At 58.2% G+C, this 22,206-nt stretch overlaps 1 protein-coding gene across 3 annotated transcripts in view; it reads right to left on the bottom strand.

The window, feature by feature from the left end:
* Positions 1–22,206, bottom strand: part of SYNGAP1 (synaptic Ras GTPase activating protein 1) — a 74,172-nt gene that overhangs the window by 46,051 nt on the left and 5,915 nt on the right. For 2 of the 3 annotated variants that reach the window (XM_054977782.1, XM_054977783.1), the window contains exon 1: positions 734–792. Coding sequence is in view for 1 of the 3 variants with exons in the window: in XM_054977784.1 (XP_054833759.1) it covers positions 2,539–2,644; positions 18,699–18,817 (225 nt within the window). In the remaining 2 variants the exon portion in view is untranslated. Of the gene's footprint in view, positions 1–733; positions 793–2,538; positions 2,645–18,698; positions 18,818–22,206 lie in introns of those variants that run through there. The other variant, XM_054977784.1, reaches the window with a different exon arrangement.

Here is a 22,206-nt window from a genome sequence, read left to right as displayed (position 1 = left end):
CAGAACCAGCGTTTGGGCTGGGCTCGCGGGGGGCAAGGCCCCGGCAGGCAGCCACTTCCAGGGGGTGGGCTTGGGGCCGGGCCAGTGCGGTGCAGGTGTGGCCCACACGCGCGGCCGGGCTCGTCAGTCAGCGGTCTGGGGGGGCGGGGAGGGGGGCAAAAGGAGCGGCAGGTGGAGGCCTCCGTCTCGTGGCCCGCAGCGCCCGCCTCTCGCACGGTCCCCGGCCGCGTTCAGGAAAGAGCTCCCCGGCCCCGGACAGGGCGCAGCGGGGACGGGAAGGGAAGGGCACGCCGGGGCCCCCGGCCCGCTCCGTCTCACGACGCTCCGAGGGGCCCGAAGGCCGGGAAGGAACCCGGGCCCCCGGCGAGAGCGCACCGGCCCCCGCAGCCCCCTCCCTCCCTCCATCCGCGCCGCGGCACCCCGAGCGCAGCCGGCGGAGCAGCCCCGGCCGGCCGGCCGGCCGGCCGCCCAGAGGCAGAGCGAGGCGCTCCCCTTCCCTTCCCTTCCCTTCCTATCCTGGACGGGGCGCGGCGCCTGCGCTTCGGAGCGAGCCCGGGACCGGCCACGTGCCCTCGGCCGCTCCCGCCGGGAACACGAGGGGCGCGCGCCCGGCAGGGACGCGCGCGCGCAGGCCGCACGAGGCAGCAGCCCGGGAGGCGCGCGCGCCCCCGCCGCCCCGCCGCCCCCGCGCGCGCCCCGCATCCGCCCCCGCCCGCCCGCGCGGCGAGCTCACCTGGCGGCCCCGAGGCCGGGGCTAGGAGGACCGGCGCGCCATGCCCGGGGCGGCTGCGGCTGCGGCGACTGCGGAGGGCGCCGAGCCGGGGGCCCCGGGGAGCAGCGGCGGGCGGGCCGGGCTCGGGCTCGGGCTCGGCCGCCCCCTCCGTGGCGCGGGCGGCCGGGGTGTCCGCGCGGGGCGGCGCGGGGCTGCTGGCCCGCCGCTGCCTCCGGCCGCTCCTCCGCCCGCCTCGCTCGTTCCTGGCCGCGGCTCGGTGCAGCCTCGCGCCCCCCCCTCCACCACCAGCACCACGCGCGCCGAGCGGCCGTTGCTAGGAGACCGGCGCGCCTGTCATCGCAGCCGCCGGGCGGAGCGGAGCAGCGGGCCGGGCCGGCGAGGGGGCCGGGGCAGCCTCAGGCCGAGTGGGGCCGCCGCGGGGGAGGCCCTGCCCGGGGGCGGGGGCACGAGCACACACGCGCCCCCGCCGGGCCTGCCCGCCTCCGGCCTCGCGTTGCCATGGGGACCGCGGGACCACGCCGGTCCCGGCGCCTCCGCACCCCCGCGGCGGCCCGGAGGGCGACAGCGGGAGGCCCGGCTTCCTCGCAGCCGGCCCGCGACCCCCGCTGCGGCCCGGCCCGGCCCGGCCCGGCCCGGCCCGGCCCGTCGAGCGCTGCCCGGGAAGGCTGCCCGCGCGAGGGTTCCCATGGCAACGGTTGTCAAGCGCGGCCGCCTCCGCCGCCGCCTCCCCCTCGCCGCCTTTCAAGGGAGCGACCGGGACGGGGCGGGACGGAAAGGGGGCAGATGCAGCCCGAGATGGGGGGGGGCACCCGAGGGGGTCCCTCCCTGCCTCCCCAGGAATGACGGGGCTCTGGCCCTTTAAATGGGAGACGGCTGCCTTCCCTCAGAGGCAGCCACACATGCGCGCTCCCTCTGGCCATGCTGCTTCTGATGCTGCTGGGGGCGCAAGCACAGCATGCTCCCACAACAGGGTGGGGGCAGGTGCCAATCCGCTTCTGGGGAACCCCCCCCCCCCCACACACACACACACCTTCTCTCCCTCAAGGGATGCTCAGGCTGCCTGGAAAGCGTGCAGGAGCCACACAGCGGGACGCCCTGGCCACAGCAGCTGGCTTGGGAAAGCCTGGCAGCCCTATTCATGAGGAGGGAGCCGGCCTTTGACCTGGGGAGCAAGACAAGCCGGGCCAAGCCATGGCTGCTTATTCATCAGCCTTCTTCTCCTTTCTGCACAATGCTTTCGGACCAGCACATCCCCCCCTACCCCCCGGCAAGGGTATGTGGGGGAGGGGGTATGCCACCCACAGACCCAGCAGATTCGGCACAGGCCAGGAGGCAGCACGCCAAGACTCTGCTTCCTTGTGGCCCCTTGCGGCTGGGAGGCGGCGACAGGAGGGCACCCAGATTCATTTCCTGCTGAAATAAGTACAGGAGCCTGAGAGAGCCAAGCAGGACAGCCCGAAGGCAGGATTCCAGGGTTCAGCCACAGGCCCTGCCACAAACTGGAACAGAATCGACCTTTGCCTGCCACAGCAGTTGGGAAGCCCTGAGCATGGGTTGAAGGGCAGCACCACTGCAGAGGCCTCCTGCCCCTGGCAGCAGCCCTGCCGCCTGGCTAGGGTCCATCTGGGACCGCTCCAGGGCAGGTGTTGCTGAAGCCCCCTCCCAGGGTCCACTGGAATTGGGTGCCACGGAGCATTTCCCCTCCGTCCCTGGCCTGGGTCCAGGAGTCAACAGCAAGCCACTCCAGCCCCCCACCCCACCCCGAGGCCCTTCCCCCCTCAGTAACCACCTTTGAAGGTCCCTACCGTGTTCAGGGTGGGGCCGCCCCTCCACAGGGACGCTGACGGTTCGACGTAAAAGCTTGGTCCGAGCAGGATCCCTCTGGCGTTCTCGGAGAAGCAGGGGATGGATCTTGGCAGCAGCAGGAAGACAGGCACAAGATGGAGTTAGCATTCCAGAAAGAAAGCCTGAGCCCAGACCACTTCCTCTCCCTCTGTCACCCCCGCACCAGGAGAGCTCTGGTGGTGGGCTCTGTGTGCGAGCGAGCAGAAGGGAGAAACTCCCAAAGAACCAGAGGCCAGGAATCATCACACCGCTCTCAGCCCCCCCCTGCCCCCCCCACCACACACACTTTGGTAATGTTCCCTATTAAAATGTGGAGGATGCTTTCCTTAAGCCCCAACTCTGAAAAGTTCCTGCTGGAATAAAAGGGATTAGTCTCGGAGGTCCCTCGTTGGACTCACAACTCCTGACTAGGCTGGCTATAAATATGGGCTGCTTTCAAACATGCTGAATGATGCCCTTTCAGTGCACTTTGTGATTGGATTTTACTGAGTGAAATGGGAAAATCCACTCGCAAACAACTGCTACAGCGTACTGAAAGTGCATTCTTCAGCATGTGTGAAAGCTGAAGCGGTCTGGTGCACAGCGCCTTCTCGGGCCCAGCGTCCCAGGTCCGCCTTGGTGACACTTCTGGTGCCTAGAGAGGAAGAGGGGTGGGGTGGGGGTGGGGGCCTTTCTTGGCACAGCAAAGCCTGCTTCTGAGCACTAGTGTAAGTGCCAGGCCAGGTCAACCATTCCCGCCAAACTGTCCTTGGCTCTAAGCCAGAGAGCAGTTTTCCAAGTGGACTGCATCTAGAGAGCTTGAACGCCACTGCCGCTTCTGCCTGGGAACTACAGCATGGTGACGGGGCACAGTGAAGCAGAGTTCCGCAGAGAATAAATGCCTCCGCAGCTGGCCTTGCCAGGGGGCTGAGGGAACAGTGTTCCGACCTGCCTGGTCTGTGTTTCTGATATCGCCACTGCCACAGATGTGCTTCCAGGTGGCTTTGGAGGGTATCCCCAAGGCAAGGATTCTCCCATTGCCTTTCCTTACCCCCAGGGCTTTTTTTTTGGTAGTGGTACTCATTCGTACTGAGTACTGGCCTGTTTTGGAGGGGCTCTCCCACATGGGGGGTGGGGGTGGGAATTGGTAGGAATCAGTGCAACCATATATACAAGTTCCAGCTTTTTAAAAAACAAAAAAGCACTGATTACCACCACTATAGGCATTTGTAGCAGCAATGAGGAATCCACTTGGTTGGTTGAGCAATGATGTCCTGTCTTGCTCCAAAAATCTTGCAGCTTCCCCATCTCATTCTCTTCCAAACAGTCTGGACAACCATACCTTTCCCCTTACATCTCCCCAACAAAAAGGGCTAGAGATGTAATTTTTAACAATTGGAAGCTGGGAAATCAGGGGAACTAGTAGATTATGGAAATAGGTTGTTATAGTACTATTGCACTCCAGTGCAATAAGAATTTCCCTTTAAAAAACTTATAAAGCCCTTTGATGCCAGAGCAAGGACAATAGCACCGATGGAGACAAGACCTTAAGCTATGCACACCTCCTCACCCAGAGGACATGCAAATGCTTTGTAACCGAGCTGTTTCTGACCACACTGGAGCAAAGCAGGGGAAAACCTGGAAAGTGGATGAGACATGAATACGCAAAAAAAAAGGACTCCGGTTTGGAAACAGTCCGTATGGAAGCAGCCATAGGTGAGCCACACTCTCTGTTTCAGCCCCTAGCACCACCTAGAGCCTCATAAGGCTTGCTGTGGTTCTGCATGTGAAATGCTTAGAACGCAAGAAGCACAAAAATGTCTTTTACATGTTCTCTCCCCTCCCATTCTGCCCAGTCCTGCACACTATATGTGGGGATCCCCTGCTGCGAAGCCTTTGGAGAGCAAGCGACATGCGCTGCTCGTCAGCTGACAGCCACCCAATTTCAGGCTTGTGACTGACTTCCCTCCAGAGAGCTCGCCTTCAGGAGCTGCCCTGCCCTGCCGCTCTGTACTGGGCCGCAGCTCCAGCAATAAAAAGTCTCTCCTAGCGCCTGCTCCCTGGTGACGGAGCCCACGGCCTCCTGCATGCCAAGCACCTGCTTCAGGACACAGCGCCTCCTGCTGACAGCACCGGAGCACCACTGCAGATAGGGAGAGCGAGTGTGATGTGTTTTTCAGAAGAGCGCTTGGACAAAATGCTCTGGGTTGATGGCGTTGCTTGTTGTTGGCATTATCTCGTTCTTGCTATACTGTGTTTTAATTTCTGTTACCTAATCACATGGCAGAACTGGTACTTTCTATGCATGGTTCTAGAATGTGCAAATCTGCCTTGCTCTTAAAGCCGTGAACACATTAAGTAAGTAAATAAGCAAACAGAGTGTTGAGTTAGGAGTGGAAAGCCCTGGATTCTCTCCCTTCCCTCCTGTCATCTTGCCCTTCTCCCTGGGAGTTTGGGGAGGGGGGAAACACGAGCTCCGTCTCTTCGTTTAGGTCCTCAACACCACAATGTGAGGCAGTTTATGCTGAGAACAACCCAGTGACCTACATTGTGTGGGGATTTGAACTCAGGTCTCCTTGGGCTCAGTCTGACACCTATCGACTACACCGCACTGCTTCCAATCCTGGCTCAGCCCAAAAGCTCAGTGGGTGACCCTGAACCAGTCACTTTTGCTTGCTCTCACCTATTGTACAGGGTTAGGGCACACCTGCCTCTCTGAGCTCCTCTGAGAGAGAACAGGCACACACGCAATGGGAAGCTGTGCCAGTCAGGCCCTTTGGGCTCACCCTTCTCCACTCAGGTGGCCTTTCAGGGGCCCGGGGAGACAAACTCATTCCCAGCTACTGCTTGCTGAAGTCTCGGCTGGAGATACTGGGAGCAGAATTGCAGGCTGGGGAGGATCCAACCCAATTCTGGGCTGGTAGAAAAGGGAGGCCATGCTGGGGCCAGGGGACCTGCATGAACAGAAGGCAGGGCGCAGGAGCTGTAGTCAGGAGGGGTGCGGGGCCAGATTGAGTGGGGAAACAGCGCAGAGCCACTACGGGGGCGGGGGTGGGGTGGCACTTCAGGGCTAAGCAAAACCAGACCTGCTCGTTCAGAGATGAACCAACAGCAGGCCCTCCAAGGCCCGAGCACCAGCCTCATCCCACAAATGGATGAGGCTGGTGCCAGGCACCAGACACTCAGAAATGGCTGCTGGCTCCGCCAGTCCATCTCTGGAACCCCTGTGGTGCCTCGGGTGCTGCTTGTGCTCCCAGCTTCCCAGAAACACAAGAAGCCAGGAACTCAGCTGCCACACGCACATGGCTCCTGGGCGCACACACAGCAGTGGCACAGGGAGAGACAGGACTGTGTGTGCTGCATCTTGCACCTGGTCAACAGACCAGAAGGGTGGAGACCAGCACAGATGAGCTGGGCCGATTCCAGACGGCCCTCCCCATGCTGAAACGTCGCGCGTCGTTGCGCGGAAAACGCGAAGTATCGCGTTTTCTCGTGCGAGTTTTGCATGACGTCGCGCGACGTTGCACAAAACTCACGTGAGAAAACACGATATTTCGCGTTTTCCGCACAACGACACGCGACGTTTCGGCATGGGGAGGGCCGTCTGGAATCGGCCCTGCTTTTGTCTGGGAATGGTGTGTTTAAGGCTGAGGCTGGTAACTAAGCCGTAATGGGGGCCAGCAGCTCTGACCTCTGCCCCCATGATTCACTCCCTCAGGCAGACTGCAAAGGCCCAGCCCACCGGCTCATGAACTCCAGGTGGCCTACCGGAAGGTCCTTGGCTATTCTAGGCTGCCTTATTTGCAAGGATCAGCTGTACAGTCATACTGGTGTGAGAGTTATGTTGGATGATGTTCCTCTTTGCAAGCCAAGTCCATCCGGGGCTTTGTTGGGAAGAAAGGCACAACAGATGACAGCTAGCTAGCCAGACAGGCACAGCAGCGGAATCTCTACCACGAGGGTTTCTTGTGGTTTAGAAACTAGTTAAAACAACCAGGATTTGTTTATTCTCATTATTTATAGTCCCCCTTTCTCACTGGGACTCAGGACAGATTACACAGTGTCAGCCAATAGGATCAACAGCTGGACATTCAATAAACAATGCCACAGGATGTGCATAAGGCAGACTGGCCGAGATCTGAAAACAAGCCGTAATATGATACAGAGCTGAAAATGCTGAAATGGAGCATAAGCAATTAATCAGAGTGTCGGAGTAAATGGTCATAGATCCAGAGGAGTTAGCCGTGTTAGTCCTTAGTTGCAAAATAGTAAAGAGTCCAGTAGCACCTTAAAGACTAACCAACTTTATTGTAGCATAAGCTTTTGAGAACCACAGCTCTCTTCGTCAGAAGCATCTGACAAAGAGAGCTGCTTATTGTAGCTTATGCTACAATAAAGTTGGTTAGTCTTTAAGGTGCTACTGGACTCTACTTTTTAGGAGTAAATGGAGAATTCTTCCTACAGAGTAAAATTAGCAGTGGAGTCCCCCAGGAATCAGTATTAGGACTGGTGATATTTAATCTGTTCATAAATAATCTAGAAATTTGGAGTGAGCAGAGAAATGGTGATGGACGCAGATGCCACTCGATGAAACATAAAGTGGACTGTGAAGGCTTCCCGGGGGTTTTTTCAACCCATGTGTGAGAGAGGGACAGAGTGAGTCTGAGGGCAACTGAACTGGTGATGAGCGGCAGGAAAGGAACCCGGGAGTCACAGTGGACAGACAGCTCCGTGGCAAAGGTCGACTCTGTGTAGCAGCAGCAGCAGCAGCAGCAGCGGAACAGGCAAATTCTGTGCTGGGGCCGATGAGGGGGGGACTGAAAACAAAACGTACCACATTGTAATGCTCTGGTGCCCCTGCATTTGGACCCCCACGTGCTGTTCTGGTCACTGTATCACAAAAAGTGGGCAAAAGTGCAGAAGAGGGCAACCCAGGTGATTTAAGGAGTTGGAGCATCCTTCCCACAACAGGGTTTTGAGTTATAGAGAAGACAGACACACATAAAATTAAAAAGAGTCCAATAGCACCTTTAAGACTAAAGGTGCTACTGGACTCTTTTTGATTTTGCTACTACAGACTAGCACGGCTCACTCCTCTACATATAAAATTGTACACAGAAGGAAGGAAGTGGGCAGCGGGAACGTTTCCTCCTTCTCCCACAATACTGGAACTTGGGAACAGCCAGTGAAGCTAGTGGGTAATGGGTTCAGGAGAGACAGAAAGATAATCTGTCAGAGAAAAGAGTCCAAGATGGGTGGGACTTCCTAAAAAAAAGGTTCTTTTCTTTTTGTTAAAAAAAGGTGCCAGTACTCATCTGCAAGGTTCAGCAATTCCTCTGGCTGGGTGGGCAGGATGGCACATGAGGATTGGGGCTGGAGAAAGCCCTGAAAAAGGTGATGGTACTCAGAGCACCAACACACACACACACACACAAAATGAAAGGATTGCTTAAGGAAGTTGGGAGGGAGAGAAGGCATTCCTTGTGTCTGTTTTCGCTGTGGAAAATGTGGGGTGCGTAATTCTTGCTAAAAACAGCCTCCATACGGAAGACTAGAAAACAAAACATGTTACATCAATTTTTAAAAAGAGGTTCAAAGGGGATCCAGGAAATTACAGGCCAGTTCAACTAACACCTGTTCCAGGTAAATTAGTCGAAATTGCTATTAAAGAGAGAATTGTTAAGCATATCTGGAACAAAACCTGTGCAAGGAAAATCAACGTGGCTTCTGCAAAGAGAAGTCCCACCAAACCACCTCTTGGCGTTCTTTGAGCAGGCTAACGAGTGAGTGGATGAGGGTGATCCAGCAGACACAATAGACTCGGGCTTCCAAAAGGCCCCCCCCCACACGCACACATAAGGATCGGTATTGGGGTCAGAACTACGGGTTAATTTGCCCATAAATTACCTGGAATGGTGCCCGCCCAGCAAAGTGGCAAGTTTGCAGATGATACGGGTTATTCAGGGCAGCAAAAGCAAAGGCAGATTGGGAAGAGCTAGACGCGACCGACACTGAAGGAAGGTGGGTGTGTGGCTGTGGTGAAAACGGCAAAGTCCATGCTGGAGATTATTAGGAAACCGACTGAAAATAAAACGGTCCATATCATACTTCCTCTGCTCAGAGCCATGGTGTGGCTTCCCCGGGAACACTGGTACAGTTCTGGGTTGCTGTACTGCTACCAGAAAGGGGGGCCCCTTTCCTATCAGGAATGGCTGCGGCGTCTGGGACTTCTCAGTTTAGGAAAGAGATGACCAAGGAGGGGGGCATGATAGAGGTTTGCAAAAATCACACATGGGGGCCTGTGTGTGTGTGGAGGAGGAGGAGGAGGAGGAGGAGGAGGAGGAGGACCGAGGGAGCTCTTCCTCCCCCTCCCAAAGGGCTAGACCTCAGGGGCACCCCAGGAAGCGGAGGGATAATACATTCAGGACAGACCCAGGCCCCTCGGCCCTGTTCATTCGGCCCTCATGAGCCATCGAGTCACGGGATCAGATGAGGGCCACAGGCCTCACCCAGCGGGCTGTTCTTATGTTATGCAACTGGAAACAATACGGATGATAAAGAAAAACAAGAGCGATCTAAACAAACCAGCGCTGCCAAAGAAGGAGCTACGCGATGTGCTGAAAATCAAAAAGGATAGGCCGAGGAAACAGGAGGCAGGTCGGGCCGCTCAGGACATCCACAGATGAGCAGCTTGGCCTTTTAGGGCCAGGGCCAAGGAGACCGAAGCTCCAGATCTCCCGCTCCTGAAATGTTAAGTGTTGACAAAGAAAGATGAAACTGCTCGACTCCCATTTTACGTCCAACCAGGGCCGGATCAAGGGAGGGGCAGGGGGGGTAGTCTGCCCCCGGCGCCGCCAAAGAGGGGGCGCTGGGCGCAGCTGCCAGCCCCTGGAGCGCGTGGGTGGCAGGACAGGGGGTGCGCTTGCCGCACGCCCCCTGTCCTGCAGGGCAGGCGACAGGCAGCACAGGTGGCTGGGAGGCCGCCCGCGCCATTTGCCTGCCCTGCAGGACAGGGGGTGCGCGGCATGCCGGCCGCCCCCTGTCCTGTGGGGCAGGCGAATGGTGCAGGCAACCTCCCAGCCTGCTGCCACCAGCTCCGCGGCGCGCTGGAACAGCCGGTCTTCAGTTGCCCTGGGTGCCGGCAACCGTAGATCCAGCCCTGCGTCCAACTAAGGTCAGCTGAATGGTGAAGGGACTGGGGTACAGCTTGGTATTGGTAAGGAACTGCTGTGGGAACACTGAGCTTGGTTGAGTTTTCTAGGCTGGGTCAATGATGTACCAAAGGGTCGAGCTGATCTATCAGAAACTCTGCCTACCATCTTTGAGAAATTCTGGAGGACCACTGAGATGCCATGGTTCTGGAGACAGGAAACTGCTGTCCAGATCTTCAGAGGATCTGGGCCACTACAGGTCTGGCACTCCAATTTCTAGATGAAGGAGAGTTCAGGTGACAAGGCGGTCGGCCTTTAAGCATCTTGGAGTCAGCAGCCCGCATAGACTGGCTGGGAACGAATCCCGCCAAGCTTGTTTTATCCCTTTTCTTGATCATGTTACTAGTCTAGAGGATCGTGGTAACGCTGTGGACAGAATAGGCCTTGATTTCAACAAAGAACTGGACAAAGTCCACCATGAATTTTGGTGATCCAACTGGCGAGGCGGGAGCTAGATGGGATGGCCCTAAGGCTCTCCAGCTTGCAGGAGAACTGCACCCCAGGAGCGTGCGACAGCCACCGCAGCAGCCCTTCGTCTTGGGGGGGGGGCGGGGGGACGGGACACGTAGAGCTGTGCTGTGGGGCTTGCCCTCTTCAACATTTACATGGGTGATCGGTGAAGAGTTCAAGGGAATCGTTATCAAAACTGCAGGTGACTAAGTAGGAGGGATATCCGATGCCTTTGAGGGCAGAAAGAAAATTAAAAATTACCTCAACAGGCGGTAAAGCTGGGCCAAAATGAACCAAATGGAATTCAACTAAATGCAAATCTCTTCATGCAGGTAAAAAGGCTCAAATGCCCAGGTATAGGATGGGAGACACCTGGCTTGAACAGCAAGGCATGAGCACAGATGGCTAAACTTACTTCTTTGATGAGAGAAAAGACGTTATCTACATTTATTGCTAACTGGAAACCCCTTATAGACTGTTTGCACGAATTGGGAAAAAATGAACGGATGATTTGATGATTAAGGGGTGGGGGGTGGGGGGGGGGAGAAATTGCATAATAGAAAAAGGAGAGCCTTATTTTTTGTAATTATAGAGTAAGTGCTAAGCTTGTGATTTTACTTGTGTTTGTCGTAGAGAAAATCAGAAGTTACTTCTTTATATTTCTTTATATTTTATATTTTTAATTGTTTTAATTGTTTTCTTTTTTCTTCAGCTTTTACTTCTTTTTATTTTTTGTTAGTTTTTAATCCTTTGGTTCTAAAAATTTTTTGATAAAATTTAATTTTTTTAAAAAAAGAAGAACAGCAAGACGTGAGATATTAAGATCACAGTTGATCCCAAGCTGAGCAGGCCATCAGCAATGTGATGCTGCGGCAGAGAAGGCAGTTCCACAAAAGCACAGGGGCCAAGCCAGGAGTAAGGGCTGCTCCGCTCTCCTGAGCACTAAGCAGACCTCCCCTGGAGTCCCGTTTCCATTTCTGGGGGCCGCCCGTTAAGAGAAACCGGGATGGGTTCCACAAAGGGCACCCGATGTCAGGGCTTGCCGCTGCTGCCGCTGGGCGTGGCATTGGGCGGTCTGCTCCTGACGTCATAGGGGGGCCAGGGATGCTGCAGGACCCTGCTCTGTGAAAGGAGGGGCGGTATACCTCACCCAGACTCCCTCTCAGTCCACTCGCTGGCCTGCTCAACCTGGCCTGCTTGCCCCCTGTGTCCTTCTTCATCCCCTCCTTCCAGAACTCTCCTCCAAACCTCCACTCTTGCATTGCACCGCTCTCACTCCACATTATCACTCCTTACTCACATCCACCACCACAGGGCTCTTCCCAGCCAGCTTTTATAGGGCTTCCTTCTACTGCCCCACCCCTCTTCCAGCCCAGTCTTGGGCTGCACCAAGCAGTTGCAGCTGGGGTAGCTGATCTGGCCCCACTGACCAGCACCAGCTGTGCCTTGTTCCCTGGCTGCCCAGCCTCCCTGCCTTGGCTGATTGCTGAAGGCCTGTCCAGCTGCAGTCCCCTGGCTAGCAGCTCGGCCTCCCTGGCTGAGCTGATGGCTGAAGGTGGGTCCAGCTGCGGCTCCTTGGCTGGTTGCCCAGGGCTTCCTGCAGAGTGCCTCCAATAGCCCCACCTGGAGTGGCTTGGCTTCTGGCAACTCCTGGGCCAGGCTACTATTTTCTAGCTGGGGCGTGGCTTTGGGCTGTTGGGGCTGCTGCTGCTTCTCCTCCTTAGGTAAGGTCTTTGGGTGGGTGACTGCTGGGCCCCCAATCCCTCTGCCCTTGCCCCCTTCTGCCTTGCTTAGTCCCCTTTCCTTCCCCAGGGGAGTGGGACTCGCTGGCTTCTCTCTGTCTCCCCCTGACTCCTGAGGCCCTGGGCCTTTGCCTCTTGCCCCTGGCGCCGGCAGGTTCTGGCTCCATTTGCCCGTGGGAGGGGATGACCTGCTGTCCCCAGGCTGCCCCCTCTGCTTGCCAGTCAGACCGGTTGACCTACTGCCTGCTGGCTGACCGGTTGACCTGCTGGCTGCTGGCTGCCCCCTCTGTTTGCCCGTCAGCCCGGTTGACCTGCTGTTCCCTCTTGTCAAGTCTGGGGGCTGGGGCTCAGACCCCGGACACACCTCCCCGCTTGGCTTTGAGTTGTGGGGGTCCGGTTCAGCCTCGAACATGCGGGACATGAAGTCCGCGTCCACATGCCGCGCCCCCTGGCGGTATTTGACGGTGAATTGGAAGGGTAGGAGGGAGAGGTACCACCGCAGCACCCTGGGGTTGTGCGCCTTCATGCGATGGAGCCACTGCAGGGGTGCATGGTCTGTCAGCAGTACAAAGGGGTTGTTGGCCAGGTAGTACTGCAGGGCCCCAACCGCCCACTTGACCGCTAGGGCCTCCCGCTCCACCGTGGCGTAGCGCTTCTCGGCGGGCTGGAGCTTCCGGCTTAGGAATAGAATTGGGACATCCACGCCATCCCGCTCCTGGGTCAGCACGGCCCCGAGGCCGGTGTCCGAGGCGTCCGTGGCCAGTGTGAAGGGCCGGTCAAAGTCTGGGTTCCATAGGGCAGTGGCATTGGAGAGGGCTGACCGCAGGTCCTTAAAAGCTGCCTCTAGTTCTGGGGTCCAACGGACTTGGTTGGGCAGCCCCTTCCTCAAGCTGTCTGTCAGGGGCGCCGCTCGGGAGGCAAAGTGGGGGATGAACCGCCCGTAATACCCCAGCAGTCCTAGGAATCGCCGAACCTGCTTCTTGGTCTTGGGCTGTGGGGCGTCGGCTATTGAGGCCACCTTGTCCGGTGGTGGCCTGACTCGTCCTCCCCCGACCACAAAGCCCAGGTATTGGAGTTCCCGGAACCCCAGGTGGCTTTTCTTTGGGTTGGCCCGCAGTCCGGCCTGTTGAAGGGCTCTCAAGACTGACTCCAGGTGCTGGAGATGGGTGGGCCAGTCCGGGCTAAAGACAATGATGTCGTCAATGTAGGCCATAGCGTATGCCCGGCACTTGCCCAGCACCTGGTCCACTAGTCGCTGGAACGTGGCTGCTGCACCATGGAGCCCGAAAGGCATTTTCTTAAATTGAAAAAGACCTTGGGGAGTGGCGAAGGCTGTTTTCTCCCGATCTTCAGGTCGCACGGGCACCTGCCAGTACCCCTTGGTTAAATCGAGAGCTGACAGGTAGCGAGCGGACCCCAGGTGATCCACCAGCACATCTGCTCGGGGCATGGGATAGGCGTCGAACTTGGCCACCTTATTCAGCTCTCGGTAATCAACGCAGAAGCGGGTGGTCCCGTCCGGCTTGGGCACCAAGACTATTGGACTCCTCCAGGCACTCTGTGAGGGCTCAATCACCCCCAGCTGGAGCATCTCGTCCGTCTCCTTTTCCACCGCCTCCCACCGCTTTCTAGGGATGGGTCGCCACGTAGCCCGAGCCGCCTGCCCTGGCTCGGTTGGGATGGCATGCTGTATCAGGCTGGTGCTACCTGGTCTGCGGGAGAAGACGCCTGGTACCCGGGCCCATAGAGCCTGTAGCTGGGCCCGCTGAGTTGGGTCGAGCTGGGGGTCCACCTTGGGCTCCTCGAATTCTGGGCCTTCTGTGGTCCACGGCAGCTCACTGGACGGGAGTTCCAGGGGGTCCTCTGCCAGCTGGCACTCCTCGCTGTCCCGCTCGTACCACCTCTTCAGCAGGTTCACGTGGAGTGTCTTCCTCTGGCGTCGACGAGGCCCACACTGGACCTCATAGGTGGTAGGTCCTAGTACCTTTGTCACCACATAGGGGCCTCGCCAGGGGTCCCCCTCCTCCCTGGGAAAAACTGTGCGGTGGACGAGAACCTTCTCCCCCAGCTGGAAGGTTCTCTGTCGCGTACCCCGGTCGTACGTGGCCTTCTGGTGTGTCTGGGTGTGGGCCAGCCGTCGGCCTGCTTCTGCTTGGAACTGCTGCACCCGCTCGCGGAGTTGGCTCACGTACTCCTGGACTGGGGGGGCTGGGGGGCTGGCTTGGGGGCCCCATTGCTCCACCAGGCGGGAGAGCATTCCTCGTGGCTTTCGCCCATACAGCAGTTCAAATGGGCTAAAGCCAGTGGAGGCCTGGGGGGTCTCTCGGAGGGCAAACATCAGGGGGTCGATATACAGGTCCCACTGGTGAGGTTTGTCATGCGTCATCTTTTTCAGGGCCTCCTTAACAGTCTGATTCAGGCGCTCTGCCAATCCATCTGTTTGGGGGTGGTAGGCAGAGGTGAACACCTGCCGGATCCCCAAGTTCTGACAGAGCTGACGCATGGCCTTTGCTCGGAAGGGCCCTCCCCGGTCTGTCAAGATTTCGCTGGGCAGCCCCACCATTGCGAACAGCTTGGACAACGCCCGGACCACCCCCGGGGTCTGCATAGTTTTCAAAGGAATGACCTCCGGGAAACGTGTGGCGTAGTCCACGATCACCAGGGCAAAACGGTAGCCCCGGGGTGTGCGTGGCAGTGGGCCGATAAAGTCCATTGCTATCCGCTGGAAGGGCACCCCCATCACTGGCAGCGGGGAAAGAGGGGCCTTTGGCGGGCGTCTCGCTGCCACCCTCTGGCAGGTGGGGCATGAGCGGCAGTATGCCTTCACGTCCGCATTCACCGAAGGCCAGAAGAAACGCTCGAGGATCTTCCTCAGGGTCTTGTGGTGCCCCAGGTGCCCGGCCCAAGCATGCTCATGGGCGGTGCGGAGGACCTCCGGCCGATAGCCTGCTGGCACAAGTAGTTGGCGGACCTCTCCCTGGCCATTCGGGGCACGAGCTATGCGAACCCAAACCCCTGCTTGCTTCTCAATGCGAGGGAGCCGTTGGGACCTCCGTTCATCCCGCACCTGCTCCTCCTCACGAGCGGCTGTCTCTCGCAAGCGCTGCAAGGACTCATCTGCCCCTTGGGCATCACAGAATGGGCGATCTGCTGGGGGTCCAGCTGGGTCTTCAGTCCGTGGTTCTGCCCCTGGTCTGGTGGAGGGACCCTCTCCCGGGTCGTCGGCCTCCTCCACTTGCAGAGTGGTGGCAACTTGTGGGTCTGTCAATTCCCGTGCCGCCTCCCGCCGAGGCCTGGCGATCCCTGGGGCGTCTCTTCCCGATTTCTTCGCTGCCTGCTGGAGGAGCCTGAAGAACCCCGGGGCATCTCTTCCCAGCAGCATTGGCATGGGTAGGTGAGCTACCTGGGCAACTTCCATTTGGTGGCAGGCCCCTAGGTACTCTACCGTGATTAGGGCCGTAGGGTACGGCTGGGTGCGGCCCATCACATCCGTCACCGGGATCCAGCGGTGCACTGGGGTGGCAGCTGGGAGGAGTTGGGGCCGAATTGCTGAGACTGCACTCCCAGAGTCCAACAGGGCTTGTAGGATCAGCTGGCCTATCCTCACGGTGGCACATAGACTCAGCACCTGCTTGCCAGGTGGTGGGTTACTTTCCCAAGCCAACGCACATACCACTGGCGAGGAGGCTGTGGGTGTGCAGGCTTGCATCCGCTGCTCCACGGCCTGCATTAGCTCTGCCTGAGCTGTTTGGAAGGCCGCCTCCAACTTCCTCCACATCCTGTCCAAGCATTCCTCCAGCCACAGTCTGAGGTCTGCTGGGGCTACGGCATTGGGATACATCCCTTCAACTGGCGCCTGCGTCGGAACGGCTTTCCCCGTACGGGCCACCAACTTGTCAGGGCTTGCCGCTGCTGCCGCTGGGCGTGGCATTGGGCGGTCTGCTCCTGACGTCATAGGGGGGCCAGGGATGCTGCAGGACCCTGCTCTGTGAAAGGAGGGGCGGTATACCTCACCCAGACTCCCTCTCAGTCCACTCGCTGGCCTGCTCAACCTGGCCTGCTTGCCCCCTGTGTCCTTCTTCATCCCCTCCTTCCAGAACTCTCCTCCAAACCTCCACTCTTGCATTGCACCGCTCTCACTCCACATTATCACTCCTTACTCACATCCACCACCACAGGGCTCTTCCCAGCCAGCTTTTATAGGGCTTCCTTCTACTGCCCCACCCCTCTTCCAGCCCAGTCTTGGGCTGCACCAAGCAGTTGCAGCTGGGGTAGCTGATCTGGCCCCACTGACCAGCACCAGCTGTGCCTTGTTCCCTGGCTGCCCAGCCTCCCTGCCTTGGCTGATTGCTGAAGGCCTGTCCAGCTGCAGTCCCCTGGCTAGCAGCTCGGCCTCCCTGGCTGAGCTGATGGCTGAAGGTGGGTCCAGCTGCGGCTCCTTGGCTGGTTGCCCAGGGCTTCCTGCAGAGTGCCTCCAATAGCCCCACCTGGAGTGGCTTGGCTTCTGGCAACTCCTGGGCCAGGCTACTATTTTCTAGCTGGGGCGTGGCTTTGGGCTGTTGGGGCTGCTGCTGCTTCTCCTCCTTAGGTAAGGTCTTTGGGTGGGTGACTGCTGGGCCCCCAATCCCTCTGCCCTTGCCCCCTTCTGCCTTGCTTAGTCCCCTTTCCTTCCCCAGGGGAGTGGGACTCGCTGGCTTCTCTCTGTCTCCCCCTGACTCCTGAGGCCCTGGGCCTTTGCCTCTTGCCCCTGGCGCCGGCAGGTTCTGGCTCCATTTGCCCGTGGGAGGGGATGACCTGCTGTCCCCAGGCTGCCCCCTCTGCTTGCCAGTCAGACCGGTTGACCTACTGCCTGCTGGCTGACCGGTTGACCTGCTGGCTGCTGGCTGCCCCCTCTGTTTGCCCGTCAGCCCGGTTGACCTGCTGTTCCCTCTTGTCAAGTCTGGGGGCTGGGGCTCAGACCCCGGACACCCGAGAGGGCTGAGGGCCTAGGAGAGCAATCCTATGAGGAGATGTTGAAGGAACCGGCTAGGCTTTGCCTGGAGAAGACCGTGGGGAGACACGGTGGCACGCTTCAGGCACCTCAGGGGCTGCCCCATGGGGAGGAAAGGAAGGACTTGTTTTCTGCTGCTCCAGAGGCAAGAGCAGCCCCAATGCAAGAAGAGATCGTGGCCGACCATTCAGGAAAGGCAGAATGATGGCAGTTCATCAGCAGAACTCAGGAGCTGGGCTGGGGCAGTGCGGGGGCAGGGGGGGGGGAGCTGTCCCTCCCAGGAAGTCTTTAAAAGGCAGCTGGACAGCCCCGTGTCAGGGATGCTCCACCTTCAGATTTCCTGCCCGAAGAGGAGGGCTGGATTAGATGGCCACCCAGACCAGAGTCCGGAGGGAAGGGAGGGGCCGTGGCCCAGTGGCAGGACAGTTGCTTGGGGCGCAGAAGACCCCTGGTTCAGTCCCTGCTGGCACCTGCGGCTAAAAGGGGATGCAGCAGGCCCCTGCCCGAGACCTTGGGGGCCACTGCCGGTCTGGATAGACGGCACTGCCTCTGCCGGGTGGATGGCCTCAAGGCGGCGGCTCCGGGCGTTCAAGGCCCCTCGTAGTCTTGTGATTTTTCTCTCTCGGTAAAGTAATTCACTTGTGGGATTCACTGCTACAAGATGTAGGGATGGCTGCACTTTAAAATTAGACGCAGGAAGGGAGCAGAGGTCTGTCAATGGCCATCCATCACGCTGACTGGCAGCGAACTCAGCTGGCTGAGACTGGAGGGACTCTGCAGAGGACAGTCCTGTAAATGGAGCCTCCATGTTCCAACGCAGGAACACACTGAATGGCAGAATTCTTGGGGGGGGGGGGGTGGAAATAGTAAAGAGTCCAGTAGCACCTTTAACCAACTTTATTGTAGCATAAACTTTCGAGAGCCACAACTCTCTTCGTCAGATGCATGATGAAGAGAGGTGTGGCTCTCGAAAGCTTATACTACAATAAAGTTGGTTAGTCTTAAAGGTGCTACTGGACTCTTTACTATTTTGCTACTACAGACTAACACGGCTGACTCCTCTCATTCTTGGGGGAGGAGACCCTGGACCCCCGGCCTACTTCTGGTTCACCACCTGGGAGCAGCCAGCTGGCCAACGTGCAAAGGATCCTGCTGGACCAGGCAGCCTTTCCTCTGTTCTGCCCGTCAGCCCAGCGGACAGCAAAAGGAAGCGAGGCGGCAGGGCGGCTTTTCTGGTTGCCGTTTCCCGGTTTCTTGGCACCTGCCATGGACGGAGCTGCTGAGATGCCCAGGGTGGACTCTGCCAAAGACGCTCTTGGCAGAAGAACCCAAGCGGCCTCGGCGCACGTCTCACCCTGGGAGGAAGAGCCAGCCCCACTGGGGAGGCGGGCTGGAGAGGGGCTGGGATCGGAGCTCCATGGAGGCCCATATGGAACGGACCGGGGGTGGGGGGTGGATTGGGCCCCAGGTGCCCCCAGGGAGGAGAGCAGGTTGACCTGGGAGTGGAGGGGGATCCCACACGGGACAGTGCGGGCCCCTGGGCACCCTGGCAGGCTGTGGGCTTGGGGCAGGAGGCCAAGTCCACTCAGGGCCCCAAGGCACCCACACGTGGGCTCGGAGAGGGCGGATGTTCAGGGGAGCATGCGAGGGCACCCGCCAGGGCTAGGGCCCCCTCCTTCTGCCAGGCCTTGCCAGAGAGGTGCCTGTGCCGCCCCCCCTGCCCCCGCCCCCTTCCCTCAGCCTCTCACCTCGTCCTCATCAAGCATCAGCAGTTGGTTCCCAGAGATGATGCAGAACCGGGGGTTCCAGGGGCGATCGTAAGGGGAGTGCATGTACTGGGCACGGTGCAGGGGGGCTCCTCGCACATCTGCGTGAGGAAAGGGAAGAGTTAAGGAGACCCAGGCAGCCCCCAGCGCCTCCTCCCCAGACACAGGCGGCCCGTTTTCCTCTCCCGCCCCTCTGCAGCACCGTTGCTGCTTAAGCAGCCTCCAAAGGGGGAACAAACTGCCTCCACAGCCCCCACCGGGGCTTGACCCATCTCTGGGGGAACCACAGGAAGCCTCACTCTCCAAGGTGAAAGGGCACAGCCACGCAGCCTGTCGGTGACCAAGACTCCTGGCTTCCTTTGCAACTCAGGTACAGCCGGGGGCTGCTAATTCTCAAGCAAGGCAGGAAGGACCATATTGAACCCTCTCCCCTGTGCCAACATCTCCCCCCCCTCCCACCACAAGCAGCACTCGCCCTCTCCTCTCTGGCACCGTGTTGCTGCCTGCACCGCACCTCTGTGCTGAGAGGCAAGGCCAAGTGTGTGTCTGAGGCGAGCGCAAGGAGGACGCGTGCACAGGCCCTGCGTTCTGCACTCGCATGCGGCCGCAAACTCAGCAGAGCAGGACTTGGGAGAGATGGCATACACGTGCCCTAAAGTTTAGGAGGTGCCAAAGAGATGCGGTCAGGCAGGTGGCAGCACAGAGACCGGTTTTCCCTTGGGAGAGAGTCCCAAGAGACCCTCTGGCGAGAAAGAGTCTCAGAGGGCTGAACGGGGATGGACGGTGCCCGGGAGGTCCTTCGCAGACCCCCCCCCCCCCAGCATCTAAGCCTCCCCTTAGCCTCTCCGGTGGGGGTGGAGGATGGAGCGTCGTGTCAGGAAGGCCACCGTTGGGGGGAGTGCTGCCCTCTGGTGGCCAGAGCTGGGTGCCAGGCGGGTGGGGTGGGGGGAGGAAGGGGCGAAGCGCAGCCTGGGGCTCGTGCCCATAAGCAGCTCCGAGGGAGGCTTCTAACACAGACAGCACGGGAACGGAGCCTTGGTTTTCAGAACATGCCGGGAGCGGGATATTTTTAGATTCCCTAAAATGGATGGCAAGACGTGAAGGAAATGAAACCCTGCCCTACGGGGAAAAGGGCCTCAGAGCTCCTCGGAACTGCCAGGAGGCTGCCTGGGGAGAGGCCGCCTGGGCCGCCTCTCTTCGGACCCTCGCCTTGGGATGGAGACTGCAGGCAAGGCAGGGGTTCTTCGGCCCCCCTTTCCCCTCAGCCCTGTTTGGGTGAAACCTGCAAGGGCCAGCCTCAGCGAGAGCTCGCCTGTGTCGCGCACACACACACACACACACGAACACACAAAGCTGCCTTTGACAAAACCAGCCCCCCCCCTCCAACCCAGAGCGGCTCTCCTGGGTCTGGGGGGGGGGAAGGGTTTTCACCATCACCTGCTCGCTCATCCTTCTTTAACTGGATGTGGTGCCGGGGAAACAGAGCCCCCTCCTCCCCAAGGCCTCTGCACGCTCAGCAGACGCTCTGCCATTCAGCCCCGGCCCCTCGTCAGGCCCTCGTGGAGACAGCTGCCCATCAAGAGCTCTGCACCCGCAGCACCTGCATCCCTCTCGGACTCGAGATAGCCTCACAACAACTTCAGCAAGCGCATGGATGCACGCGTCAGCATGGCTGCCTCCGTCCAGCCTCATCTGGTTGCTCTATCATCTCTCTCCCCATGAGATTTTAACTTCACAAATTCCGCCCCCCCCCCCCCCGCCAACACTCTAAATATCACCATTCACAATTGGGAGCATTGGGGGGGGGGGATCCCAGTGAGAAAAAAAAACAAGTATGTTGCTTTATAAGCAAATTCCGATAGAGATTTTTGGAAAATTTCCGCTGAAATGTATTTCAATCATTGCTGTCTCACTAAAGAAAAAACTATCAGTTGCCATGCTCAGTTCAAGGTATTGGTTATTATATACAAAGCTCTTCGTGGCCTTGGCCCAGCATGCCTACAGGACCGCCTCCCTCCCTGTGTCCCTCCACGGCAGCTTCACTTATCCAAACGGGGTCCCCTGCAGGTGCCAGCCTGCACACGGGCGAAATCAACAGCAGCCCACACACGGGCCTTCTCTGTGGTGGCCCCTGCCCTGTGGAACGGCCTGCCTGAGGAGGTCAGGACTGAGCCCCCACCCTCCTGGCATTCCTCAAACAAGGCAAAAACAAATGGTTCAAAAAGGCCTTTTACTCAGATAGGAGGGCGGTATTGTAGGCAGGGGGTCTCAGATGCTTCACTAATGAGTTAAGAGACCACAGCCTTTGTCACTTTGTTGCATAACATATTATCTGTTGCTTTAAATATGTACTCTTATATACCACACGTGCTTTATGTTGTCTAATGTCAGTCCTAGAATTGCTTGTGTTCTGTTCCAGCATTTCTTCAACTCCATGTTGGATCCTTGCTAATGCTAATGTTTTTATAAACTTTTTAAAATTTATCCTATGACGTTGTTTACGGAAATGACCTTGACACACTATGGAAATGTCCTTGATACTGTATGGAAATGTCATTGCTACTGATTGTACTAATCTCACATTATGTAATCTGCCTTGAGTCTCAGTGAGAAAGGCGGACTATAAATGACAAAAAGAAAGAAAGAAAGCACCAAGGGAGGTACCTGGCAAAGGTGTGTCCTTCTAGGTGCCTCAGGAGAAAAAACAGGAGCAGCAGTAGCAACCGATGGCAGTTGTATGTTATTGAGGCCCACCCGAGCCCCACACAATGCCTTCACACACACACACCCAGGGGACAACTGCCGGTGCCACAACTCCAAACCTTCTCCCCTCTCGTTGCCACGTTCCTCTTGCTTCAAGCCCTCCACGGACCTCCCAGGAGGCCCATCCAGAGGCTGCTGCTTCCTGCTGTCTCCACCTGCCACGTCACAAATCCCCACCCCGTCATTTCTACATGGACAGAAGGAGGCATCGAGTCACACCAGCTGAGAAGGTCATCTCCGGCTGGCACCCCACCCAGCCACTGAAATCCTGACCTCAAACTAGAGGACGAGGTTCACTGTGTGTGTGTGTGTGTGTGTGTGTGTGTGCGCGCGCGCGCGCGCGCGCGCGCAGGGGGTGTGTGGGAATCGGGAACTCGCAGCCTGCCTTTCCAGGAACGATTTGTCCCCTTTACCCACTAGGTAACACTGCTCTTGACCTGGTGCATCATCTCAATTAACCTCCATTTTGGGTAACAGAAAGAATACCACATTTCTCCTACAAGAAATCTACAAGATTTTAAGGGACGTGAAACTGCGTTTGGCACTAGTAGCATATTCAATTGACTGCAGGCTTTTCTGTCCCCTGTTGAACTTCTCCTCCCAGGCAGCTCGGGTGCAACCTGCAATCAATTCCACCAGACCCCTCAGCCTGGATGACGTCCGCCCCACAGCCTCCGCCCCACTCCACAAAGCTGCAGCTAGAGCCATTTCCATCACAGCCTGAAAC

This window comes from Eublepharis macularius, chromosome 4 (assembly GCF_028583425.1).
Source record: "Eublepharis macularius isolate TG4126 chromosome 4, MPM_Emac_v1.0, whole genome shotgun sequence".
Taxonomy (NCBI): Eukaryota; Metazoa; Chordata; class Lepidosauria; order Squamata; family Eublepharidae; genus Eublepharis; species Eublepharis macularius.
The sequence above is the reverse complement of the archived record's forward strand: the minus strand, read 5'-3'. Positions and strand labels throughout refer to the sequence as shown.